This window comes from Megascapheus bottae, chromosome 3 (assembly GCF_031878675.1).
Source record: "Megascapheus bottae isolate mThoBot1 chromosome 3, mThoBot2.hap1, whole genome shotgun sequence".
NCBI classification, from domain to species: Eukaryota; Metazoa; Chordata; class Mammalia; order Rodentia; family Geomyidae; genus Megascapheus; species Megascapheus bottae.
Genome location: NC_143511.1, coordinates 74,293,618 through 74,321,358, shown reverse-complemented (window position 1 = coordinate 74,321,358; position 27,741 = coordinate 74,293,618). Strand labels below are relative to the sequence as shown.

The following is a 27,741-nucleotide window of genomic DNA, read 5'->3' as shown; positions in this document are numbered from 1 at the left end:
AAAAAAAAAAAAAAAAAAGCCAGGTAAGAGCACAAGGCTCTAAGCTCAATAAAAAAAAAAAGGACGCAGATCTCTCACCTACAAGGCCAAGGGTGTTATCAAGCCCAGGCCTCAGTCAGGGGAGGTGGGGGTATAGGGCCTTCTGCTTGAAAGAAAGGAAAACCAGAAGAACAAGCTGGAAATTACCAGAACTTTGGCCCTGGAACTTTAAGAATCTGAATCTAAAGGAAAAACAGAGAGTGTGGGGGAAGGGGTAGCAATGTCCAAAAAGAAATGTACTCTTTGACTACTTATATAACTATAACCCCTCTGTATATCACCTTTATAATAAAAAAGTGTTAAAGACACTGACTGAAACTCTCTTGTTCAACAATTGAAAGACAATTTTTAAAAATAAATTTAATTTCTTTAAAAGTTGGTTTTTTTAAAAGTCAGAGCCTTCAAGAACCATCCAAGCCACCAACTTGGAGGGCCAGCCAAAGAAAGCAACTCGCCAAGTTCCACAGCTAGAACGTTAGATCACAAAGCATCCAGAGCCATCACAACCCAGGCCCCTTCCTTGAACTGCATTTGAAAATTCATTTGCCCAAGCTGCTACAGAGATGGAAAACATTTAAGCACAAGACTTCTTTCCTAAGCAAATCCAGGCCAAACACAAAAAAATATACAGTGTTATCTTTGACCTTGGGGAGTTGACATTCTAGCTAGAAAAGCATGAACATGCACACAGGAATGTATAATTCATAACAAAACAACAGTATGGGTAGTCATTGCATCATATCATGGATTTAAAAGAGACAGAAAGAAGCGGAGCTAAGTGAGTTGGAAATTTTCCTAAGGGAGGAAGGGAGAAGGAAAATTGGGTTTTGAAATAAGAGTTCAAACAACAGACAGAAATGCATACAACAGTTCAGGAGAACGTTTAAACTTCTAATATGGGTTTTATGGGAAGTGAGGCCTAATTGCACGTTTAGGTTTGGGGGGTTGGCTGCCATCAGAGGCCAGGCCAGGACTTTGGGATCTGGGCCTGTTAGAACAATGGATCTTTAGCCTCTTTGAAGCAGAGTACCTGGATATTTCTGAGCTCTTCACAGAATCCCAAGAGATTCATCACACCTCCCCCCAGGACAAGGTTGGTTCTGAAAGCCACAGCCATTGCTCTATTTCTCAGGATGAAACCACTCGGACAAGCACATATGTCCTTGAACCAGTCAGTCTTCAAGTCAAACAGGATCCATCTTTCCAAATCCGTGAATGGTAATCTGTCCTTTGCTGCCTCCTCCTTCCTCCTGTCTTCTCCCTCTGTCTTCTGTAGCCCGGTGCTAGCAGACAAGCACAAGTGTCCCTGCAGTCCACAAAATATGGAGCAAAACCAGGAACGGGGAAAGTTCTGTGTCTCCCTTCTGTAGAACTTCAGAGGTCAGAGGCCAAGCATGGAGAGCAATATCCTGGCTGAGAGGCAGGAGATGGCAACATGACCTGGACATTTTCCCTGTGAGGTCATCTCCCCTTCTCCTGAGCTCTGTGGGAAGGGGAGGGAGGAAAAGCAGCCTCTCCATCCACACCACAGATCCAAGCAGCCCAAAGGGGATCTGGGCTGGGGTATCCCCCAGTGGTGCTCTCCTTGCCATCTTGGATTCCTGAGGTCTCCCCCTGGCTCAGTCTTACAGGAAGGTGAATGCTTTGTCCCTGGGTCACCTGGTCAGCAGCGGGCAGCACCCCTTGCCCAGGAAGTAGGCTTCTATGAGTTGGCAGGGACATGGAACCCTTGGAGAGTCCGTGTGTCGTATCCCCATGTTCTGGGGAAGCTGGGAGGTCACAAGGAGCCGGGTGTAGTAGCCACCAAACACTGCCAGCAGCTGCTGGGCCATTTCCTGGAGGAGGCAGGGAAGCAGAGTGAGGACCACGGGGACATTAAGGGCAGTGGAGTTGGGGCACCAGAGGAAGGCCAAGCCATCATGGTGGTGTTGGTAACACAGCAATGCCTGGCACCTGTGCCCATGTGTCACTGCAGGACAGTGATGTCACTGGAGCCAGTGATACACCGTGCATGTTTTACCAAAATGGCAAAAACAAAAACCAAGACAGGTAAGGAAGAAAAGAGATTCTAAAACTTGAATTTAATATTAACCTACTGAATCACCCCATGTGGGTCTATGGCTGGGATAATAAAGAAAATGCTTCCATTGCTCACGAGTGGTCACAGATGCTCACAACACTGTGTCCATTCTTCATGTGCGTGACACGGAGGCTGCTCACATCTACAGCGTTATGAGGTAAGAGCAGGCTTCTACCACAAGAAGGCCAGGAGGAAATTCCAGCCCATCCACTCTGTGCTGTCCTGCATGGGCCACTCCACCCTCTGAGCACACAGCTCCAACCATGTCGGGCAGATGGCAGCACTGGCTACACTGTGGAGAGTACACCTAGCCCAGTGCAAAACACTTAACAAATATCGTCAAGAAATGTCAGGAAATGGTTCAGTAAATGCCATGAATATCACCACCATTATTGTTAAGCCTGTCCAAACTCAACACAGCTCCTAGCGCTGGTTTTTGCGTAAGCTATTCTCTGGGCTAGCAAACAATCGAAACTTTCAAATAATCTATCACTCATGGCTGAGAGTTTGGCCTAGTGGTAGAGTGCTTGTCTAGCATTCACGAAGACCCAGGTTCTATTCCTCATACTACATACATAGAAAAGCTGGAAGCTGTTGCTTGGCTCCAGTGGTAGAGTACTGGCCTTGAAGAAAGCCCAAGGACAGTGCTCAAGCCCTGAGCTCAAGCAATGGGATTGGCAAACATAATAATAATAATAATCTATCACTCACTAACTTGGATGGTCTTCTCACCTACTTAGTCCAAATCAATAAAATAAAAACATCTCTGTACAATTAAAGATAATAAAAATAAAATAAAAGCTGGGTGCCGATGGCTCACACTTGTAATCCTACCTACTCAGGAGGCTGATATCTGAACATTGATGTTCAAAGCCAGCCTGAAAAGGAAAGTCCATAGACATTTATCTCAATTGAACCACCAGAAAACTGGAAGTAGCTCTGTGGCTCAAAATGGCAGATTGCTAGCCTTGAGCAAAAGAGCTCAGGGACAGCATCCAGGCTCGAGTTCAAACCTATGACCAACCAAACAAATATATTAGTTAATTAAAAGAAAATGAAGTAAAGAACTATAATTAGACAAATGGCCTCCTGACATATCAGCTGACCTCTTAGTCATCAAAGAAGACAAAGTAATCCCAGCATCCTCAGAGGGCATGTTAAAGAATTTTATGCAGGATAAAAGTCTGTAAAACTGTAAGAGGTCATTCTAGCTCTCCGCCTTTCACAGACATTAGGCTCCAGCTGAAATAGAATGGTCTAGCCCCCACTGAGACCTGGGTCATGACTCTATTTTCCCTAGCTGAATTATAAGAACAGCCACTTTTAAAACATGCACATACATGCTTGACATTCAGGACAGGAAATTGTATTACTATGCGCTTGAATGAATTTGAAAAAATAATTTAAAAGACACATATTTAATGGACTTTTTGCGCATAAATTCAGACAATAAAGTATATGGCCTTATCCATCTTTTTCTGATATAGATTATATAGATAGATATATATATACATATATATATATATCTTCCCAGTAAGATGGAGGTGAAGAGATTTAATATGGTCATCATTCTGTCTCTCAAACAGACCTATTGGAAGGCCTCCCACTGCCCACCAGTGCAAAAGAGGAACATCAGGGACCGTGAATCTCCAAAGCCTTGGCTGAAAATTCAAGAGGTCTCCTCAAGCTCCAAAGGTCACATGTCATCACTCTCACTGCTTGTCACCAAGACGTAGGTCTGTCCTTGCAGTGTGAAGAAGGCAGAACCAGCTGTAAACCACACTATCAGTTTTGGGGTTGGAGGACTGGCTCAGTTGGTAGAGCACTAACCATCTAAAGCATCAGGTACTGGTATTCAGTTCCAGTCCCAGTTTTGCAGCAAAAATAAATAAATGAAAAGAGAGCAAATAAAAAAAAAAAACCAATGTCAGGTTTAATAGCAATGAACCAAACCCAACGCAGTGTGTGTGGCAGAACTAACCAGACGTTGGGACTAGGTGGTCTAGAACTCAAATTCCAAGAAGTGGACCACATCCAAACATCAACTGAAGTTTTAAGTAGACGGGCACATAGACAGTGGGATAGATGATTGCTCTACAAATAAATTTCTTGCTGTTTCTTTGGGTGTGTACGGGTGTGTGTATGTGTGTGCGTGCATGCACACCAGCACTAGGCTTGAACTCAGTGCCTCTTGCTCACACTTGGAATCACAGTCTTCCAGATCTCAGCTTCCTGAGTAGCTAGGATAACAGGTGTGAGCCACCGGTACCACTTCATGAGTAGCTTTTTGTATGTGTGTATGTGTGTGAGTCATGGGGCTTGAACTCAAGGCCTAGGCGCTGTCCCTGAGCTTTTTCACTAAAGGCTAACACTCTACCACTTGGAGCCACAACTCCACTTCCAGTTTTCAGGTAATAAATTGGAGATAATAGACTCATGGACTTTCCTGCTCCAGCTGGCACTGAACTCTGATCCTCAGATCTCAGCCTCCTAAGTAGCTGGGATTATAGGCATGAACCACCAATGCCCAGCTATGAATATATTTTTTAAAGACCAATCATACTCAATATTGGTGAAACATACTGTATCAATAGGCAACCACCTTCCAATGTAACTGTCCAAAATGGATAGCCAATTCAGCACTTAACTGACTAGTGAGAAATGGACGGCAAGTTCAAAGCTAGTCTAGGCTACCTAATGACACCACGTCTCAAAAACAAAAGAGGAAACGGGGCCGGAAGCTTGACCTAGTAGTAGAGTGCTTGCCTAGCATTCATGAAGACCAGGGTTTGATTCCTTGGAACCACATACATAGAAAAAAGCCATTGAGGCTCAAGTGGTAGAGCTCCAGCCTTGAGAAAGCCCAAGGACAGTGCTCAGGCCCTGAGTTCAAGCCCCAGGACTGGGGGGAAAAAAAGAAAGAAAATGAAGTCTAAAAAAGAAGGGAGGGCCAGGAGTTTGGCCTTGTGGTTAAAATGCTTGCCTAGCATGCATGAAGATCCAGGTTCGATTCCTTGGTACCACATATATAGAAAAAAAAAGCCGGAAGTGGTGCTGAGGCTCAAGTGGTAGAGCTCTAGCCTTGAGAAAGTCCAAGGCCAGTGCTCAGGCCCTGAGCTCAAGCCCAGGACTGGCAAAAAAAAAAAAAAAAGAAGGGAAAAAAAGCCAAGATACTTAAAAAATTCCAGTAAATACAAACTGAGTCCTATAAGCTAACTGTTAAATTACTGGGGTGAAGCAAGCATGGCAGTTTACACCTGTAATCCCGGCACCTGGAAGGCTGATGCTGTAAGTTCTGAGTGGCCTCCAGAAACTCAAAGAAGTGTTGTTCCCCAAAAGCCTAGAACCTAAAACTGCCTCTGGACAAAGTCTACCCAGGTGCCCTCCGGGAACAGCAGCCTCACTGCTGTGCACTGATTACCTCGGGCTCAGCCTCGGGGACGAGCTGGTGGAGATGGGTCTGTATGAGGGGTCTCTCCTGAGGGGCAGGGCCTCTGGGTAGCAGAGGGGCATCTTCATCATCTTCAGGCCCCTCCACCGTGGGGCTCACCCTCGTCTCCATGACAACGCACAACTGGTTCAATCTGCTTCTCAGCAAGGACTATGGAGAAAAGGAAGGAGGCTGGAGTGTGTCATCAGTCATGAGGGATTTGGCCAGAGGTGGATCCAGCTACAGAGCCAGAGGCTGACCTCAGAGAATGTAGACTGGTGAGACCACATCACACATACAAACACATACACACACCACCACTACCACCACCCCACCACACACATACCCCCAAGAAAAATGTCTAGACTGCTCATTTGCAGATTAAGATGGGGTCTTTATCACTACAGATAGACACACTGAGTTTTGGGGACCTTGCCCAAAGACACACTACAGACCATGAGCCAGAATCCGAGTGAGCCCATATCCCTGACTTCAAGACTGACCACAGAGTGCCTACAGCTAAGAGCTGGCTAAATCCTAGGGAAGGAGCTGGGACCCAGAGCCCTGTGCATCTCCAGTGCTGTGACCATAACCGGTCAGGCAACTGCTCTCATGCCTACTTCCTCCTTGGCAGAACCAGCAAAATCTCCTGGTAGAAAGGCTTATCTTTAAACAAGCGATATCACCTAAATACATGAGACCTTTGGACATGCCAGTTTATTATTAATAGAATTCTCAATGTGAAGAAATGCATGCCTACCATGAGGAAATATGGAAGATTTGCTTCACTGAAAAGCAAATGCCTTCCAAGAATATTTTTTTTTCTTCTGGTCAAGGGGCTTGAACTGCAGGCCTGGGCTTTCCCTGAGCTTTTCTGTTCAAGACTAGTGCTCTACCACTTGAGCCACAGCTCCACACTTCCAGCTTGGTTTCCTGTGTGTGTGTAACTGAAGATAAGACTCTTCATGGACTTTTCTGCCTGGGCTGGCTTCAAACCATGATCCTCAGATCTCAGCCTCCTGAGTAGCTAGGATTACATGCGTGAGCCACCCGCACCTGGCATCTTCTCCCTTCCTCTTGACCCTATCACCCCGTTCAAGCACCCACTTCCTGGTTTTTTATTCTGCTGAACTTTGATTTTGCCTTTCTAAGGAATTACACTGAGATCACATGTGAATCTACTGTGTTTCAGTTAATACATTTGTATATACTAGAATCCCATCCAACATATGAGTTTGTAAACTAAATCTAGCTTCCACATATGAAAAAAAACAAAACATGGATGCTGTCTCTCTGAGCATGAGTTACTTCCCTTAACACAATTTCCCTTTCTTTCTTTCTTTCTTTCTTTCTTTCTTTCTTTCTTTCTTTCCCTTTTTTTTTTTTCCAGTCCTGAGGCTCGGGCCTCAGGCACTGTCCCTGAGTGTTTTTGTTCAAGGCTAGAACTCTACCAGTTGAGCCACAATGCCACTTCTGGCATTTTCTGTTCACTGAGGAATTGAACCCAGGGCTTCGGGCATGCTAGACAAGCACTCTACCACCAAGCCACATTCCCAGTCCCACAATTTCTTTCCATCATTTTCCATTTCACTTTTTCTAATGGATGAATAAAATTCCATCGCGTATGTACTTAGGATGTCTTACCTCTTGGCTCATCTTCATTTCCTGAACATAGTCAGACAAAAACTGCACACAATTCTCCACATCGAAGTAGACAAACCAGAGCTGAGGAGAGAAGCAGCCAGGACCACAGCGGCTCAGCACCGGCCTGATCTTGAACTCCCAGCCCTGAGTCCACCCTCCTGGCACCCCTCCTCCCCAAGGTCCCCCTCAAAGGATCACTTGATGCATCCTGCTCTCTGGCAGGCACACATGACCATGAAGTCTCACGTGTATAGACGGCAGAAAAGTTAGCATTTTTCTTTTCTCTTTTTGGCTCTGCTACCAATTGAACCCAGAGCTTGTGCATGCTATAGCCAAGGGCTCCGCCACTGAGCTACATACATTTCCCAGCTCTCGCCTCATCACGAAACGGCTTTGTGTGAAATTTCAGAACTTATAAACCTTGGTCTCAAACAAAGCAATGAGTGGAGCCCTTCAAAGGTGGTACCCAAGACCACCCAAGACCAGTGGTCCAGAGTCTCACCTCCCCTGGGCTGCCATGTCAACAGTCCCCAGAGGCCAGGCGGAAACCCCTGGGGTTCCCACATTGTGACACATTATATGGACCACACATCACAATCAAATGGGTGCAGCCAGGTGCCATCCCTCCTCCCCAGGGGGCCCTGCAGGCTCCATGGTACCTGTAGTACCAGGGAGGTGGACAGAGGAGGCATCTCAGGAAGACCCTCATGCAGGGAGCAGTGTAGGGCCACCCACAGCCTTCAGGAGCAGAGTCCCTGACACGCAGTGTAGGCTGGGAGGACACAGGCCACCTGCCTTCCAAGTGGACACCCCAGAAGTGGACCCCTTAGAGACGGAGTACCTGGATCACGCTCTGGCATCCTTCCACGGCATCTGTCACGCCCAGCAGCACCCGGTGCCTCAGGAGGCTTCCATTGGCTGCTGTCAACCGCAGATCCGTATTTGTGTTGGCCTATAAGATAAATGACAGGCTCGTGACTTGGCTGAGGGCTCCTGAGATCCAGGGCACCATACCCTGGTCCTCTTCTAACTGCCGCAGGGCAGTCCTCACCCTGGACTCCATTTCCTTCCCCTGTAAAACAGAATTGTTGTTAGGACGGCAAAAGGAACAGTGTCAGACAGCCTGGGCTGAAGGCCGGCTCTGCAAGCTGCTCCTCACTGTGCGACCTGGACAAGCTCTGGATCTGAGAATGGAACGTGTCCCCACCACCCAGGAACAGGGGAGGGCCTGCTTGGAGGGCATGTGGTAGAGACAAGGTAGACATCTGTGGGAAGAGGGGGACCGACGGTGAGAGCAGCCAGGGTTTGTAGTCTCCATCTCTGTTCTCACAGACCTCCTTTGAAAGTCCCCAGCTCAGCCTGGCCCTCCAAAGGGGCAGCTTCCTTCTGCTACCACCCACGCCAGCCCATGCCAGGGAGACAGGGAAGGAAAGGACCCAAACCAAGTGCTGGGTTAAGAAGAGCCCCAGGAAGCTAGGCGTCTATGAGCCTCTTGTCTCCAATTAACCACCAGAAAACCAGATTAGAGCTCTGGCTCAAAGTGGCAAAGTAACAGCCTTAGGCACAAAAGTTCAGGGATAGCATTTAGGCCCTGAGTTCAAACCCCATGGAAATAAATAAATAAATAGCAGGATACCTGAAAATGTGAGGCTGTTACAGATGCTGACACAGGAAAGCACTGATAGAATGACAACAGTCAGGAAAAGGGGTCTGTCAGGCCCTGTATGGTAAGAAATCCTAAGGGCTACAGATTCATGAGCCAAGACCTGAGGAGAGCTGTGTGCCCTCAGACTACTCGAGCAACCTCTCTGAGCTATTCTTTGCTGGTAAACAAAAATCAATAAGAAGAGCAATCGATACTTACTCAGCTTCTTTTCCAAAGTACCATTAAGCCCTTGATGTATTCAATCACTCAGTTCTCACAATAATCCTATGACAGCACTACAGTCATTTTGCCATTTTACAGATAAGGAGACTAAAGTCCTGGGAGGTAGCACCATAGTTTACCCCAAGTTGAAGAACGTATTAGCAAGCTCAGAGTATCCTCTTCACAAGGTCATTATTGGGCGAAGACACCAGGCACCAAACACAGGGCCCTCAGTAGGCGATGAGGAGCTGCGGTCACTGTTAGAAGCTCACTGTCATCTGGCAGTTTGGAGGGATTTCCAGAGCCAGCAGTGGTGGGACAGGTGCCTCTGTACACTGGGGTCTCCAAGCTATGCCTATGAGCAGGAGCAGGTCTTGCTCATCTCTGAGACCTGCACCTCGTACCTCACCTGGCATTCCTGGGGGATGCCCACATACAGCTGCAGAAAGCAGAAGGGAGCCAGGAAGGCAGGGCCCCAGGCAGCCCAGCCATCTCCTCAAACTACTCAAATTACATCTGCATTTGCCAGGTGCCCAACTTCTTGCTCCTGAAGTCACTTTATGTCACTTTTCTCTTCCCAAGAGAGGTTTCTGGCTCATTTTTATTTTTTATAGGCCAAGCACACAAGCTGTGAAATCTTCTACAGAACCCCCCCACCCCCGCACCCCACGGGTGCCATTACCTTATCAGCCTGGTGGAAAAGCATAATAAAAATCCTTCCAGAATGATTAAACCATAAAGTTCTATTTATCCTTGGAATGCAGGCAGGAAAAAAAAAATGGAACTCGTGTTTCAAACTCTGCCTGTCTTTTCCAACACTCTCTGAGTTAGGCGAGAGCTGGGCATTCACTGAAGATGTCAGAGCCTAGCACTGTGTCCAGGCCTGCAAGGGCCGAGGGCTAAGAGCATCCAAGCACTGTGTGCTAGGCAGGATAATGGTGCCTGAGTCACTTGCTCCATTCCCTTGAAGCCTATAAAAATGCTCTTACGTAGCAAACAGGAATTAAAATGCCAGGGGAAATTCATGTGGCTGTTCAATTGACCACAGGATGCACAAAAGTGGATGTGAGGCAGAAGAGGAAGAGAAAGACTTGACGGCCTGTTGCTGGCTTTGAACATGGGAAAAGGCCACAAGCCAAGGAATGTAGGTGGCCTCTAGCAGCTGAAGAGGTCAAGAAGTAAACTCTCATCAAAGCCTCCAGGGGGCACAGTACCTAGATATAAGCAGGAGCCACATTGGACTATTTAAAGAAACCAAGTTTATGGTCATTTGTTACTGGAGTCCCAAATTCCTATAGAGAAGGTCTTTACTGAGAACATGGTTTGGAATTTGAACCTCCAATTCTTATGTTTAGCAACAAGGCCTAGAGCTGCTTTCAGAACTTTTGTGGGTCTGGTCTTCCATCTGTAAATTGATGGAACAGCCTCTACTTACAATGTCAACAGGACATGGACTGTGTTAACACTAAAGCTTTGGCACACACCCTACTCCACAGGAAATGTCCAGCACACGCCAAAGGACAAGCACTGAAAACAAAATGCCATCAGTGAAACTACAGGAAGCTGGGAGGATTCCACCTCCTTTCTGATCCAGAGGACTCACATGATTCTGCCACTGACACTGGGATCCAAGACAAGTTACCTCAACTCTAAAACCAGCCACTCTCTGCGGCAGAGATTTCAGCTGGGTGTAGAGGCATGGGCGCCCACAGAGTACCTCCATGCAAGGGGAAGTCAGGCACATCACCTCCCATCCCTCCCTCACAAGCCCTACTGCTACATGAGCATTGGGAGGTACATGAAAGGGCTCAGTTCAACAGGAGGCTGGTAGCTCAAGCCCATCATCCTAGCTTCTCAGGAGGCTGAGATCTGGGGATCAGCCCAGGCAGAGAAGTCCTGGAGACTCTCATCTCCAATTAACCACCAGAAAAACCACAAGCAGAGCTGTGCCTCGAAGCTGAAGAGTGTTAGCCCTGAGCAAAAAAATCTCAGGGACAGCACCTAAGCCCTGAGTCCAAGCCCATGACCGAAGGAAGGAAGGAAGGAAGGAAGGAAGGAAGGAAGGAAGGAAGGAGGGAGGGAGGGAGGGAGGGAGGGAGGAAGGAAGGGAGGGAGGGAGGGAGGAAGGAAGGAAGGAAGGAAGGAAGGAAGGAAGGAAGGAAGGAAGGAAGGAAGACTAAAGAGGACCCTTGAATGCTGAGATCTCTCTAACAGCTTGCTTCCAGCAAAACAATCTACAGAGCTGGGAACAAGTGGTAGCACAAGCCTGTACCTAGCCTGTACAAGCACACACACACACACACACACACACACACACACACACACACACACACACAATTAAAAAATAGCCTACAGCCTTTTCACCAAGATGGCGCTGAAAACAAAGAAGGGAGCTCCTGTGCCTCTTAAAATCGAAGCCAGAAAAAGGCTTTGAAGGCCAAGAAGGCAGTGCTGAAAGGATCCACAGCAAAAATAAGATACGCACTTCACCCACCATTAGGTGGCCCAAGACACTGCGGCTCCAGAGACAGCCCAAATATCCCCAGAAGAGTGCTCTGAGAAGCAAGCTTGACCACTAAACGATTATCAAGTTCCCCTTGACCACTGAGTCAGCCATGAAGAAGATAGAAGACAACTGCACACTTGTGTTCACTGTGGAGTCAAGGCCAACACGCATCAGATCAAACAAGCTGTGAAGAAGCTCTATGACATTGATGTGGCTAAGGTCAATACTCTGATCAGACCTGATGGAGAGAAGAAGGCATATGTTCCACTCGCTCCTGATGATGATGCTTTAGATGCTGCCAACAAAATTCAAATCATCTAAACTGCATCCAGCTGGCTAATTATAAATATACATCTTTTTCCCACAATAAAAACAAATAGCCTACAGAGAGTAGGGAAGAAGCACAAAAATCTCTCTTCTTCTCCCTAACTAGGAAGCGAGGCAAATGGCTTCACTCCACCAAGAGCTGTTGTCTCTTCATGAGCTAAAAGGTAAGTGTGGCTCACAAGTACAATAGAAGGTATTTTGTTTTCCCTTCACCAAGAACACCAGGCAGGCTACGATGTAATCATAGCATACAGCAGCTGACAGAAGGGATCATAAGTTCCAGGCTAGCCTAGGCTACAAGATTAGACCTTATTTATTTATTGACAGTCTTGGGGCTCGAACTCAGGGCCTGAGCAATGGCCCTGGGCTTTCTCAAGGCTAGAACTCTACCATGTGAGTCACAGTGCCACTTCCAGCTTTTTCTATGTATGTGGTACTGAGGAACTGAACCCAGGGCTTCATATATGCTAGGCAAGCACTTTACCGCTAGGACAAACTCCCAGCCCGCAGATCTTATCTTTTGCAGGGGAGGAGAAAGAGGAGGGGGAGGGGGAGGGGGGAAGGAGGAGGAGGGAGAGGAGGAGGGAGGAAAGGAGGGTGGGAGGAAGGATATAATTACGTGTGATTTGATTTCTTTTAAGTCAGTGTGAATTTCTATGTTTGGAGGTTTTTTTTTTTTTAAACTTTAAGCAATCCTCAGGGATTGAATTGAGGACCTCTCACATTATAAGCAAGCACTGGACTATTTGAGCCGTGCCAGGCACTTTAGTTTACATGTTGGTGATGGTGATTTTCGCATTTTTCTATTTCTGAGACTCAAAACTTGTTAATTGACAGCTGCTTTCACTTACTGGTGTGTGCTTCCGCCTGAGCCATGCCTCCAACCGTACATTTTGTTTTTGAGACAGTCTCTTGCTACCTTTGCCCAGGCTGGCCCGAAATTCATCACAATCCTCCTGGGTTCCTCTCCTGTGCAGCTAAAATGATAGGTACCCAGCTTGGAGGAATTTTTTTGAGGCGGAGGGGAGAAGACGTAGACTTGGGTCTCTCAGGCCTGCCCATCCTCTCAGAGGCAGTGAGGCAGGAGCTCCAGACATCTCACCTTCTTCTGATGCCTCTCAAAGATGACCACGAGAGTCAAGGTCACACTCACTGCAGCCAGAGTCACCAGCAGCACACCTGCCCAGTGCTTGCCCAGAGCAAACAGCTGGCTGGTGGAGTAGATGTTGGCCCAAACCACCATATAGAATACCTGCAGAAACCAAGGAAAGTGTGGTTATGGAGCCAGGTCTGCTTGAATACCCCCCACAGATCTTCCTGCCACTCCAATCCCACAAAGAAAGAAACCAGAAGTCTAGGCAAATGTTCCTCACTTGTAAGTGAATGCTGGGACAGTTTCCTAGCCATTCCTAGCACCACTTTTTGGTTGTTGATCATAGGGCTTGAAGTCAAGGCCTGGGCCTTGTCCCTGAGCTCTATTTCCTCAAGGCTAGCCACAGCCCGACTTCCAGTTTTTGTTTTTTGTTGTTTTGGGTTTTTTTTTTTTTGCCAGTCGTGGGGCTTGAACTCAGGACCTGAGCATTGTCCTTGGGCTTTCTCAAGGCTAGAGCTCTACCACTGGAGCCACAGTACCACTTCCACCTTTTTTCTATGCATGTGGTACTGAGGAATTGAACCCAGGCCTTCGTGCATGCTAGGCAAGCACTCTACCACTAGGCCAAACTCCCGGCCCCTTCCAGTTTTTGAATGGTTAATTCTGCCCCAGCTGGCTTCGAACTACAATCCTCAGATCTCAACCTCCTACATAGCTAGGATTGCCAGTGTGAGCTACTGGTGACTGGCCCAACCATTTTTACTCTCCTTTTAAAAAAAAAAGAACGTGCCAGTACTGGGGCTTAAACTCAGGGCCACATGCCGTAACTCAGCTTTTTCACTTAAGGCTAGAATTCTTGAACCACACCTCTACTTCTGGTTTTTTGCTAGTGAATTGGGGGTAAGAATCTCATAGACTTTTCTGCAGGGGCTGGCTTCAAACTGTGATCCACAGATCCTAGCCTCCTGAGTAGCTAAGATTCCAGGCTTGAGTCATGCTGGTGCCTGGCTTTTACCCTGATTTTAAACAAGGAAAAGTGCAAGAGGTTCTGGAGCCGGAAGGCCACTTAACCCTTCACTTGCCAGGCAGCCTTGGATTGTCTATGATTCATACCTCCCTAGGCCTTCGTCTCCTCATCTAAAAAGTAGGGATAATCAAGCCTACTTCACAGGGTTGCGCCAATAAGTAACCAAGTCCTGTCACCCCAGCACTGGTTAGGAGATTCATAAATATTGCTTCCACCCTTTTCCCACTCCCAAGAAGGGAGAAACATGCATCAACTGTGCCCTCTCACCATGGACACATAAAGAAAAGTAGGAAGTCATTTCACAGGTACTCGGAAGTCGATTTTGCTGAAAAATATGGACCCTCTATGGGCCCAAATATGTCCAAAGGGTGCATAAAGCAGCTTTTTCCTGAGTCCTTCTCTCTAGGGTCACCTTGAATCAACCATGGAATCCAGGATGAGGCAGGACTGATGGAAAACACCTTGTGACCCCACCCCAAATACCAATGCCTTTCTTGCTGGTCCATCATCATCACCATACCCCCCACCTCACCCCCATCCCCATCATCATTATCACCATACCCCCCACCCCACCCCCATCCCCATCCTGAGATGAAGATCAACCAGACTACACCTGAGACCAAGACTGTTTAACAGGGATGTGCACCAGCCCAGCCAGAGGCTGCTGGAGGCCCACACCTATAATCCTAGCTGCTCAGAAGACTGAGATCTGAGGATCTCAGGTCAAAGCCAGCTCAGGCAGGAAAGTCTGTGAAACTCTCAGCTCCAATTAATAACCCCAAAAAAGCCAGAATTGGAAGTGTGGTTCAAGTGTTACCTTTGAGCACAGAAATTCAGTGACTGCACCCAGGTCTTCAGCTCAAGCTCAAGGACGGACCCCTGCCCATCTGTCCTCTAGTTAAACCCAGAGCTCATATCTGTGTACTCCAAGTGCCTACTTGGCCCCTCCCTGAGATTCACCCGGGCGGTGTATAAATGTCTTTTGTCTACCTGTACCACTACTCTTCTGTTTATGTGGCACATGGGGGTGAGTGAGCAGACCTGACGTGGAATGGCTAGAGTTGGGTCTAGGGTTTAGGTCTCTGGTCCCAGTGAGTCATTACAAATGCATGTGTGAATGTGTCCATGTATGAAGACATCATAAAGAATCTCGCTGAAAACTGTGGTCAATAGAGAGTTGAGGGATAAGGAAAGAGAGAGCAATAGAGGGGTTATTCTGATTAGGACATTCAAAATGCCAGGGTGAAATGTCTGGCATTTTAACAGACACTGAAAATAAAATGAAGAATGATAGGAAATTGAAACAGGCAAGGGGGAAGGGGGAGATGCAATTCTTTAAAAATAAAAGAAAGAAAGAAAAGAAAAGAAGCTGGGCACAATGGCTCAAGTGCAATCGCAGCCACTTGAGAGGTGGAAAACCAGGGAAAGAGGTCCAAGCGAGCCTGAGCATAAACATTCACAAGACTCCATCTCCATCAGTGCCTGGGTTCAGGGCTGCATGTATGTCATCTGAGGGACATGGAGAAGCACATGTAAGAAAGGTCACAGCCCAGGCCAAACAGGACATAAAGTGAGACCTGACCAGCCCAAAAAGAGAGACTGGAGGCGTGGCTCAAGTGGTAGAGTGCCTACCTGACTAGCAAGTGTGAGACCCTAAGGTCAAACCCCAGTAAAATACATGCAGGATGCAGACACACAGGATCCAGACTGTTATCCTGTATGGGTGTGCTCAAGTGTGTAGACACACACACATGGATGCCCATATATATACATATGTGTACGTATGACTAGAGCTGACACAGCCTGTATATCTGAGATTCTTAGCCTCGGGCAAACATGAGCCCAGAGTCTGGAGGGCCTGAGGACTCCCTGCCCCCAGCCTGCCCATGGTAAACCTAACTCTGTCTTCCATACAGGAACCTGACGACTCCAGGACTCAAGGCTGCCCACGGGGCAGGGGGGAGGGGAATGCTCACCGCAGCAAAGGCCAGCCGCACAGGCCTGGAGTTGTAGATGAGGTACCGCCTCACCTGGGGCTCCAGTAACGCACTCTCCACCAGGCTCCTGTACTGCTCGGCAGGGACCTGCAGGGCACGTAGAGAAAGGCATCAGTCACACAGCACCCCCACACCCACTTCCTTCCTGCCAGCAGCAGCCTGCTGCTTGTCCCTGAAGACATTCAGGACCCTCCTTGAGGGAAGAATGAGGATCTCAGGGTAGTGGGTGGAAGTCACCATGGAGGTAGACAGCCTGAGGGCCTGGAGGGTACCTGAAGGCACCTGCAGCAGGCATCTGGAAGCTGAGTCTCAGTACCCTACAGCTGGCACAGGAGGGACTAACTGTAAAGGCACAGGCCCTGGGACAAACTGGTACTCCATCCAAATGCTGTGTGACCTAGAATAAGTTATTCACCATCTCTGAGCCTTAGTTTCCTCCTCTATTCAGTAAGGGTTATTTGAGGTATGTGTTAAATGAGCTAATATTTACAACACAGTGCAGGGCACATTGCCAGTAGCAGGATGAGCCTAAAGAGCCCTACAAATGCAGGGGAGAAAGGAGAACTGACCAGCTGTATTTAGGAACATGATTAGCACTGTTCACCAGTAAGAAAACCAAATCTGAGCCAGGAGCCAGTGGCCTGCTCCTGTAATCCTAGCTACTCAGGAGGCTGAGCTCTGAGGATTAAAGTTCAGAGCCAGCCTAGGCAGGAAAGTCTGAGACTCTTTTTACCAATTAAGCCACCAGAAAACCAGAAGTCCTGTGTCTCAAAGTAGAAGAGCATTAGCCTTGAGCTAAGCCCTGAGTTCAAGGCCCCAAAACAACAAAAACAAATCTGAAAACTAATTTAACAAAAAGACATGTTTCAGTGCCAAGATGGGGAAAACAAGGCTTGTTGGTGATCATGTGGGAAGTTTTCCTTCAATTGAATCTATGTATTTCTCTAAAACAAAAAATTGTTTTAAAATATCGGGGGGAGGGTGGGGTGGGAGTGTAGCCTAGCAGTAGAGTGCTTGCCTAGCATGCACAAAGCCCTGGGTTCAATTCCTCCATAGCACATACACAGCAAAAACAGGAAATGGCGCTGTGGCTCAAGTGGCAGAGCACTAGCCTTGAATGCTAGTGCCTAGGCCCTGAGTTCAAGCCCTAGGACTTACAAAAATTGTCTTTTGTGGACCATGGAGCTTGAACTCAGGGTATAGGCACTGCCCCTGAGCATTTATGTCCAAGACTAGTGGTCTACCACTCTGAGCCACAGCTCCACCTCCAGTTTTTGAGTGATTAATTGGAGATTAGAGTCTCACAGCTTTTCCTGGGCTGGCTTTGAACTGTGATCCTCAGCTCTCAGCTTTCTGAGTAGCTATGATTATAGCAATTGGCCAATGTGGGGAGTTTGAGGCTGGGGTTGTTTTCATTTTTTTAAGACAAGGTCTTGCTATATAGCACTATGGCCTCCTGACCTTCCAGCCTCTACCTCCTCAGCAGGATTACAAATCACAATTTGGGGGGTTATTGCTTTTGCTTTGTTGTACTAATCCCAGGGCTTTAACTCGGGATTTTGAGTTCTCCTTTGGCCTCCTCCCTATCCCCAAATACTGGTGCTCTGCCAGTTCAACCACACCTCTAGTCCAGCTTTCATGCAGGTTAACTGGAGATAATCTCCCCAGACTTTTCTGCATAGGCTGGTTTTGAATTGTGATCCTCTAGATCTCACTAACTTAGTAACTAGAACAGGTGCGAGACACTGTCACAGAATCCATTTTACAGCAATAAACTATAAAAATCTCAGAGCAAAATAATCAGTGCATTCTCCATCATGGCGAATGGCCCCTGGCTAGCTCAAGGAAGGCCTAATCGCTCAAGGGCTCAGAAAACAAAACAACAACAACAACAAAAAAAAACACTTAGAGCACTTTGCACTGACAGCAAGATACACCTTACTAAGCACTTACTACATGCCAGAGAAAGTGCAAGCATTCCTCAAGCATTATTTCACAGAACCTAACCAGAGCCCCATGTAGCAGGTATTAGCATTGCCCTCATCTGCAGTGATAAAGACTGAGATTGAGATAAGTGACATCACCCCTCCCAGGCTCCCAAGGCAGAGGTGGACACCTGCAGACACTGTTTCATGACATAGCAGTGAGATCCTGGAACATTCTCTTTCCAGAAGCAGTTTCCACTTCCTGTCCACCTAGCACACTCCTATTTAACCTTCAAGGCCCTACATCAGGCCTGCTCCTCTGTAACACTTAGCTATCCCTCACCTCTGGGATCTGTTTATCACTTCCTGCCTTTAATATATATTATATCTATTATCTATCTGCAGGCCTGACCTTTTCAACACCTGTCCATCTCCCCAGCAGGCTCTGTGGGCATCTTGAGCCTCTGTCCTATGTACCTCTGTGCTGCTTATCTCATGAAGAGTTCTGCACACAGTGGGTGTCCCACTGAGAAGATTGGGCAGTTCTCAACATCCCCCATGGGCCTGCCTCAGCCCGCACAGGGTGAGTGTTTAGTAGCTGCATTGTAAAGGTATAAAAGCATAGACAGATGGATGGGCAGGTGGATGGACAGATGGATGCACGCATGTACATATAATGGATGCATGGATGGATAAATGATGGGCGAGTGGGTGGATGGATGGATGGATGGATGGGCGAGTGGGTGGATGCATGGACCAATGGATGGACAAATGGATGGACAAATGAATGAATGAACAGGCAGACGGAAGGGTGGAGGGATGGATGGATGGATGGATAAACGGATGTATGGATGCATGGATAGAGAGATAGAGGATGAATAGTCAGAGGGGAACATGAACTCTAGACAGTCAGCACGCACCTGAATGCCCCAGGCCTGCAGCTGCTCCTCTGCAGCTCCCAGATCAAAGGAGATAGGTGCACAGGAATTGTTGATCCGGAGCACTGTGAGAACCTGGCCGTTGTGAAGCTCTGAAAACAGAGGGGTCCCCAACAAGCTCCATGCACAACCTGTACCTTGCCAAAACTATCTCAGAAGTTGGGTGCTAGCAGCTCATGCTTGTAACGCTAGCTACTCAGGAGGCTGAGACATGAGGATCCAAGTTTGAAGCTAGTTTGGAGAAAAGTCCTTGAGATTCTTGTCTCCAATTAACCACTAAAAGTAAAAGCCAGGGCCGGGAGTTTGGCCTAGTGGTAGTCTAGCACATATGAAGACCTGGGTTTGATTCCTTGTTACCACATACATAGAAAAAGCCAAAAGTGGTGCTGTGGCTCAAATGGCAGAGCTCTAACCTTGAGAAAGCCCAAAGACAATGCTCAAGCCCTGAGTTCAAGCCCCAGGACTGGGAGAAAAAAAAAAAGTAAAAGCCAGAAGTAGAGGTGTGGGTCAAGTAAAAAAAAGTTTGAGCAAAAAAAAAAAATAGAAAGAAAAACTTAAAGGAGCCTTGAGAAAAATCCAAGGACAGTGCTCAGGCCCTGAGCTGAAGCCCAGGACTGGCAAAAAAAAAAAAAAGACAAACTTAAAGGACAGCCTCCAGGTCCTGAGTTCAAGCCTCACCACCAGCACTAAGTAAATAAATAAATAATAAAAGGGTAAAATAACAAGATACCCTGAATGATATACAAGTGAGGAAAACTAGACAAAAAAGATAAACTGAACAAGAACAGGTTGTAATCCCAGCCATGTATGCAGGAGGCACCGGTTAAGAAGGTTAAAAGGATCACTGTGTGAGGCCAACCCAGGGTGGGGGAAATGCACAAAATAGTGCAAACTAAAAAAACAACTTCCCTCAGGGGAACAAGAACTGGCTTGGTAGAATACTTGGTAAAGTAAGTCCAAAGTACAAACCTTAGTACTACCAAAATAAATAAATAGAGGTTCTGCGGAGGGAGTCTTTACCAGAGCCCCAAGAGGCGGATGCCATCCAGAGGTGATAGAGACAGGGCAGGGAGTGTGAGTAGACACGGGGTGGGCTTCAAACGTCCTCTTCACCTCCACGTCCACACAAAGCACTGCGTGAAAATCTCCCCAAGACCTGGGACCTGGCTCTGTTCCCCAGCCTGGCAGTGTTTACCAGAGTGACAGAAAGACTTTTTCAAGTTTGAGTCCTGGCAAGACTCTCTTCTGTTCCTTCTGGGGAGGAGGGAAGAGCCCTCCACTTAGACACACTTTGTTTTTACACCTAGGCTAAGGAAAGCTATTGAAGCAAAGAAGTGTACCCGCGTGCTCATGTGTGCAGGATGCAGCAAACGCCTACACACGAGCAAGAACTGGCTTGCCAACATTCACAAGAGCCGTGTCTTTAAAGTCCACAAGGGAGATTTCATTCCATTCTGTGCCACTGCTATAAATATCAACGTCTAAATTGGTTTCCTAAGTAAAACTATAATAAAAAAATATTGCTTTCAAGCAGTCAAGTTTCAAATCCCCTAAATAACCAGCACATTGGTTGTTGTGGCCCTCCCTCCTTCACACACACACACACACACACACACACACACACACAGAGGGCTGGGTCCCTTTGCTACACTTAATACCCATGAAACATCGCTTGTGACCAGGCCACGTATAAACACTGCAGACAGAGCTTAATTCTAGTGGGGAGGCTGAATGCTTATCCCACAGATAATTATCTGTACAAGTACTGGAGGGAGAAATGGGAAGGTATCAGAGGGTCTTCACAGGCTGAGCCATTAGAAGATTCCTCATAGAAGGGATATTTGAACTGAGTTCTGAAGATGGGTGCAAATTAAGCAGGGAAGAAACATATGGGCAGGAGGAACAGCATGTACAAAGGCACTGAGGTAAAAAGAACAGTATGGAGAAAGAGCAAAACAAAACAAAACAAAAAACAGAACAAGGATCGCAAGAGTACAAGACGATGAATGACAGATCTTCGTGCCAAACGCCAAGCCCAGAGGGAGACATCGAAACAGAAAATGACATGACTGGAGGTACAGTTGAAACAAAACAAAACAAAACCTCTTTGGGTATCATGTAGAGAAAGGATGAACAGGGTAGGGGAGACTTCTTAGGAAGTGGAGATCAGTGGAAAGAAGACATCAAGGGGGCCTGGAAATGAATTTCAAAGTCACTCCCCCACTTATCTAAAGGCCACCGAATACCCCTTCCAGCACCCACTGCTGCAGTGAGTCCACACACCACAGGGAACGGGGTGGAGGGGGGTGGCGGAGGGATGAGGAGAGGGCAGGGGGAGGAGGCAGCAACCTTACCTTGCCCCCATGGGGGAGGGCTTCCCCTAGACAGAGCACTCCAGCCAGGGGAGGAGGTGGGCAGAGGGCTGGCTGCCCCTCCAGGGTCCATCTGCGTCTCACAGGCCATGGCAGGGAGCCAGATGGCTTTACTTCCCCCTCCGAGAGCTGAGGTTCATTCCGGAGCAGTTGATTCAGCTTCACTGGCCTTTCGAAAAACAGCACAAAAAGGAACTTCAGGCTTGGGCCTGGGCAGGCTGGGCTTCCTGGAGCTCGCAGAGACCTCGGTGAGCAGAGATGGTGGAGAATGACCACAAGCGTTTACGCTAACTTTGGTCTTTCTGAAGGTGGTGAGGAAGTTTCTCGGAGAGAGGAGAGGAACTAAGACTTGACCAGGCCTCAGCTAGGACCTTCCTTGTGCCTTAGGCCTTGTCCATCCCTGTCCACTCAGGACCCTGGCAGACCCAGGCATCCCAGCTAATCAGGCAAGAGTCAGATGATACACACATTCTCAAACAGCTTCCCACAAAGCAGGGCAAAATACACGGGATAAAAAGGAGGGGACGAAATACCCATTACAGAAAACAAAAGCTGACAATCATAAAGACAAAAATGGCCAGCAATTTTGGGTAACGGGGGATTCCTAACAGAGGTCTGTGTTTACCAAAGATGCCTCAGGGCCTCTGAACACACAAACAATACTTATCAAAATAAATTCCAGGAAATAGACACAGGATTTTTGTTTGTTTGCTTGTTCTGATATTGGTGGTAAAGATGGCATTATCTGTTTTTTGCTTTCTGGTGTGTGTGTGTGTGTGTTTGTGTGTCTGTGTGTGTGTCTGTGTGTGTGCCTGTGTGTCTGTTTCTTGTGTGTGTTTGTGTTTCTTTTTCTTTTGTCTTGTTTTTGTTTTGTCTTGTTCATTTATCTGTCTTTAGGGGACAAGGCAGGCACAGAAATGAAGGGACAAAAGGTGAATAAATGCAGTCATGGTACACATTTGACACTATGCTGAAAATGAACTCTACAGCTTGTGGGTAGGGATGAGAGGGAAAACTGGGAGAAAGCAAAAGAAGGGGTGACATTGCCCAAAAAGAAATGTACTCCTTACCTGACTTACATAACTGTAACCCTTCTGTACATCATCTTTCTACACAATATTTTTTTTTGTCAGTTCTGGGCTTGAGCTCAGGGCCTGAGCACTGTCCTTGGACTTTCTCAAGGCTAGAGCTCTACCACTTGAGCCTCAGCACCACTTCCAGCTTTTCTGTATGTATGTGGTACCAAGGAATCGAACCCGGGTCTTTGTGCATGCTAGGCAAGCACTTTAACCACTAGGCCAAACTCCCAGCCCCTCTACACAATATTTTTTTAAAGAACTTAAAAAAAAATACCCAGTATAAGACTAAACAAGGTAAAAGCCAGCCCGGGTCTGTCCCCAGTGGACACAGTGATTTCACATCACAGTTTCAGAGTTCCTTGCCAAAGACCCTTCCTCCCACCCCCCACAGGAGCCCAGCAAGGAATCAATAAATGGATGGATAATTCCAGTAAAGAGCACAGGCCATGAAATATTAGCTCTTAAAAACAAAACTCTGGGGGCCAGGAGCATAGCCTAGTGGTAGAGTGCTTGCCTAGTGTGTATGAAGCCCTGGGTTCGATTCCTTGGTACCACAAAAACAGAAAAGGCTGAAAGTGGTGCTATGGCTCAAGTGGCAGAGCACTAGCCTTGAGCAAAAAGTGTGGAAGGACAGAGCGCAGGCCCTGAGTTGAAGCTTCAGGACTGGCAAACAACCACAAAAAACAACAAACAAAATACACCTCTTGGCACTGCACCAAAGATTTCATTTTGAACTTCCAGATGGCCAATGCAAACATGGAAACACTATGACGAAAATAGTTCGACCTAAGTAGAAAAGAAAAGATGGCGACACTCAATTCTAAAAGATCTTCAGGATACTTCCAGCTCCGAGGCCTCACACAGAGGCACAACGGGCAGCAGCCCTGGGCCACTTTCACCAGCAGAAGCAGAAGTTCATTCAGTGTGGACTTCCTCGGTAAAACACAGCATCCCCAGGCTACCTGCTCCAGCTACAACCAGCAACTCTGCCATGTCATGGATCCCCTGGGAAGCTGAGAACTGTCCTCTGCCAAGGAAAACCATGTCAGAGTCCCTGGGGAGGATACATCAGCTCTTGCTAAATTGCTGAGTAAAAAGTCACCTAGAAGCTTCTTCGTTACCGTGGCTGGTGACATCGGCAAAGACATGAAGTGTGCATGACTCCAGGCAAGAGCACACTGTCACCATCAGGACCTCCACAGGGTGCCAGGCACTGGAGGCTCCCTTCTCTAATCCCAGCTACTCAGGAGGCTGAGATCTGGGGGCTGCCGTTCCAAACGAGACTGGACAGGGATGTCCATGAGACTCTTTTCTCTGATTAACCACCAAAAAGCTAATAATGGAGCTGTGTGGCTCAAGTTAGTAGGACACCAGGGGAAAAACGCTCAGAGACAATGCCCAGGCCACAAGTTTAAGACCTAGAACAAGCACAAGTGCACACATGCACACACACACACACACATACACACACACAACCTCCTCTGCAGGGGAGAATCTAATCCTTGGGATCATGCCACCATCCACTTACACTTCAAATAAGACCAAGACCAGCCACACAGTCTGGAACGTGCACAGCAAAATGAAAAATGTGGGAACCCTTATACAAAAGTGATGGAGACTGGGCTGGGAGTTTGGCCTACTGGCCAAAGGCCAGGGTTCAATTCCTCAGTACCACATACATAGGAGTAAAAAAAGGCCGGAAGTGGTGCTATGGCACAAGTGGTGGAGCTCTAGCCTTGAGAAAGCCCAAGGACAGTGCCCTGAGTTAAAGCCCCAGAACTGGCAAAAAGAAAAAAATAATAATATTAATGGAGAGCTCAAGGGGCCTTTCTAGGGATCATGCAAGCTATGTTAGAGAAGCTGGGCCTGATTTCAAGCTCCAGAAAGATCCCTGGATTCTTTCTCCCAAACAAAAATATACCAAAGATGAGCTTCTTTCTCCCCACCCCCCCACCCTATGTCCTGGGGCTTGAACTCAGGGCCTAGGCACTGTCCCTAAGTTTCTTTACTCAAGGATAGGGTTCTACTACTTAAGCCACAGCTCTCCTTCTGGCTTTTACTGGTTAATTGGAGAAGAGAATCTCACAGACTTTTCTGCCCAGGCTGGCTTCAAACTTTGATCCTCAGATCTCAGCCTCCCAAGTAGCTAGGATTATAGGCATGAGCCACCAACACCCTGCATAAAGATGACCTTTTAACTACCAATTATCACACACTAGCCAGGAACCAGAGTCTAAAGTCAGAAAGCAGCCAAATGGTATGAAAAGACTAAAGACTTTCAATCCAGAAAGGATGGACTTGAATTCTTGCTCAGCCCCTCACTTCTCTAGAACCACTGCTATCAAAGCACTCAGCCTGTGCCTTGCTGCTTCTATAACAAGGGCTGCCTGGCTTAGATGCTGTGGGGCAGACACTGGAAGCAGACATGAATACAGTGCTCTGTGTCTACTAACCAGGTCCCTTCTCTGCATGCTTTGTGAGTGTTCTAGTTGCAAGATAGTTTCCCCAAACTGGCCACTTAGGGTATCTGAAGAACTTCGGTATTCTTGCTCAGAGTCTGAACCTACCAATTCCACACCCTTTTTGCACCTCTGGCTCCTGGTCTGGCTGTCTCCGAACTTCTTCTTGAAATTGCTTTTAAAGAGAGTGAATCAGGGCTGGGAGTTTGGCCTAGTGGTAGAGTGCATGCCTAGCATGCACGAAGACCCGGGTTCTATTCCTTGGTACCACATACATAGAAAAAAGAGCTGGAAGTGGTGCTGAGGCTCCAGTGGTAGAGCTCTAGCCTTGAGAAAGTCCAAGGACAGTGCTCAGGTCCTGAGCTCAAGCCCAGAACTGGCAAAAAAAAAAAAAAGAGAAAGTGAATCACGAGACGGGGAATATGGTAGAGTGCTTGCCTCGCATGCACAAAACCCTGGATTCTATTCCTTGGTACCACATACACAGAAAAGGCTAGAAGTGGTACTACGGCTCAAGTGGTAGAGTGCTAGCCTTGACAAAGCTCAGGGGCAGTGCCCAGGCCCTGCCTGAGTTCAAGCCCCAGGATTGGCAAAAACAAATTAATTTAATTTTAAAAAGAGAGAGTAAATCAGAAGATTTCACATCCCAGGCATAATCTAAAAACAAATGCTAGTCAGCCTGAGATGCTCAGGCATGTGGACCAGCAGGACATTCTCTTCCCTAGCCCAAGGCTGCCCCCCCCACCCCCGCCAGTGACAATGCCACACACAAGCATGGACCAGCCAGTCTTAGGACTTTCTTCCTTCTTACCAGGGACCCACAAGGGGCATGAAAGCAACAAAAACAGACACAAGGATATGCCTTGCACTGACAACCACCGAAGGCCTTGTCTGTTTAACAGAATAGCTTTGGCTAGGCCCCTGGGACTCATGTGGAATGTCCACATGAGTTGCAAAATCCCACAATGAAGCAGAAATCACAACACCTTCCATGGTGTCCCAATCAGCAGACTTTCATTCCTTCACCTACAGTTCTGTGGGATAAACTGAAAGTCACCTGTTCAGTCTACCACTGCCAACCTGTGTGGCCTGGAGCAAGTTGCAGAACTTCTCTCTGCCTCTGTTTCCTTCAATGGAGGTAGAGATCATGATGATGGAGTTAGATTATCCTGAGCTTGAGTGTTCACACATGTAAACCACTCAGAGCAGCACTAGAGACATAACAGTCACTACAGGTGAAGGGCTGTCGCCCGTTCAGAACCTTCTAGGGCTTGACTACAAAAGTCTGAAGTGCCAGACAGGCTTTCTCACTGGGAATCTCTACCAGATGAAAAGACAAAGGCAGAGAAAATTCCCCAAGGGCCAAAGAAGGCAGCTAGGCATCCAGGAAGGGGGTCCTACAGAAGGGGCCCCTTAGCTTGGCAAAAGTAGACGTGAAAGAGGTCACAGGGCATTGTCACGTATGCCCTCACCTGGCAGCTGCCCATCCAGTGCAGAGGGCAGATGGGGTATGGCCAAGGCCCCAGGGAAGAAATGGCACTATCACCCTTGTACCCCGTCCTTAGGACCACTTGGATCCAGAAACTAGGGAAGGCTGTCACCTGAGTGGAAGGAGGGAGTCTGGAGAGTGCCCACTGCCAGCCTCTGAGCAACCTTAGAGAGACTACATTTTGCAGGATCCTGGTCACAAGAGATTATTGGGGGAGTGAGCTGGGCTGCCCAGCCTCGCCCCAGCCACCAAGTGTCTGCCTAAGACTCCTCACATGGAGAGAGAAATTCGTTTCCACCGGAGGGTTCCCTTTGGTCTGTCACACTGGAAATCTCAGGAGGACCAGACGCAGAAGCCAGGGGGAGGGGCAGTGAGGCACGGGGACAGGACAGACAGCAAGTCCCAGCTCCCCAATTCTCAGATGGGGAAACGAAGGCCCAGAAAAGAGAATGACCAAACTATCCGGGGTCGAGGAGCCATTCCCAGAGGTCCTTCGAGGCCGGGGATACCGTACCTGGCCTTGGCCTGGGGCAGCCGTGTCTGAGCCCCGTCTCTGCCCTGTGGTCTGGTCCAGGCCCGCTGCCAGGAAGTGGGGGGCGGGGGGAGGAGTGTTCGAGATCTCCTTCACCCCCAAAACCAGCCCCGCCCGGAGGACGGCGCCGTGCACAGCTCCCAATCGCAGCCCTCGGGGTGGGGGAACACCGCGCCAGGCGTGAACACAGGCCCGAGCGGCCCTGCCGTGCCCGCGCCGCGCGGCCCCGCCGACCCCGCCGACCCAGGGCGCGCACTCACCCCCCGCCTGGGCACGTGGAAGGTCGGGCCCCCACCCTGCCCCGAGTCCCTCCGCGCAGCCTCGGGGAGCCCCAGCGATAGGGCCCACCTCCCTCCCTCCGAGCCCGCCCCACCCCTGGCCCCACCTCCACCCCGCCCTCCCCGCGGGCGGAGCCGCCCTCAGGGCTCAGCCTGGCAGGGGCCGCGCGCTTTCATCACCTCCCCCGAGACCTGGAGTACGCACTCTCCCTAAAGACGCGGGGCGCGGGCAGGGCCGGGCTTTGGGGACACAGTTACCAGTCTTGGTGCCCGCCTTCCCCCTCCCTCACTACGGAGGCACGGGGTGGGACCCCAAGCTTCTCAGGGATCTGTTTTTTAATGCAGACCTGCGCTGGGTGCGCTTGCTGTGTTTCTGCTCTCCAGCGGTGTTTGGAAGTCCCTCCTCCTCCCTCCCACTCCACTCCAGGACACCCTGCTTCACTCCCGGTGTCACCGGCATTCCACTGTACTGACACTCTCCATGCCTGGTTTTCCTTCAGAATCATCCAGCTATGTCAGGTCTACCGAACCACCACACTGCGGTGGTGTGCTGGCGTTCGTGGATGCCACACGCAGGTCACGGGGCCACAGTGGTCATTCCATTACTGCCGGGGAGAAGTCAATGGAAAACGCTCCCTCAATGGGGGCAGGAGATGCAC

General features: G+C 48.3%; 1 protein-coding gene across 1 annotated transcript; it reads right to left on the bottom strand.

The window, feature by feature from the left end:
• Positions 1 to 909: 909 nt before the first annotated feature.
• Tmem268 (transmembrane protein 268) lies at positions 910 to 26,892 on the bottom strand. Its single transcript, XM_090330501.1, has 9 exons — positions 26,787 to 26,892; positions 21,228 to 21,414; positions 18,856 to 18,965; positions 15,990 to 16,097; positions 12,996 to 13,145; positions 8,035 to 8,145; positions 7,194 to 7,274; positions 5,541 to 5,720; positions 910 to 1,874 (listed from the first exon to the last, which is right to left on the bottom strand). The coding sequence occupies exons 2-9, from the start codon at positions 21,334 to 21,336 to the stop codon at positions 1,695 to 1,697; spliced, it is 1,029 nt and encodes a 342-aa protein (XP_090186627.1). The 5' UTR covers positions 21,337 to 21,414; positions 26,787 to 26,892; the 3' UTR covers positions 910 to 1,694.
• Between the last annotated feature and the right edge of the window lie 849 nt (positions 26,893 to 27,741).

What these genes read in the sequence shown, in the direction of transcription:
- Tmem268 (XM_090330501.1), bottom strand. Translation starts at nt 21,336, where the DNA reads ATGGCCTGTGAGACGCAGATGGACCCTGGAGGGGCAGCCAGCCCTCTG. An exon ending in GATGCCAGAGCGTGATCCAG is followed by an intron (nt 7,275 to 8,034) that starts GTACTCCGTCTC and finishes TTCTCTCCTCAG; the next exon opens with CTCTGGTTTGTCTACTTCGA. An exon ending in AAATGAAGATGAGCCAAGAG is followed by an intron (nt 5,721 to 7,193) that starts GTAAGACATCCT and finishes TTTTCTCCATAG; the next exon opens with TCCTTGCTGAGAAGCAGATT.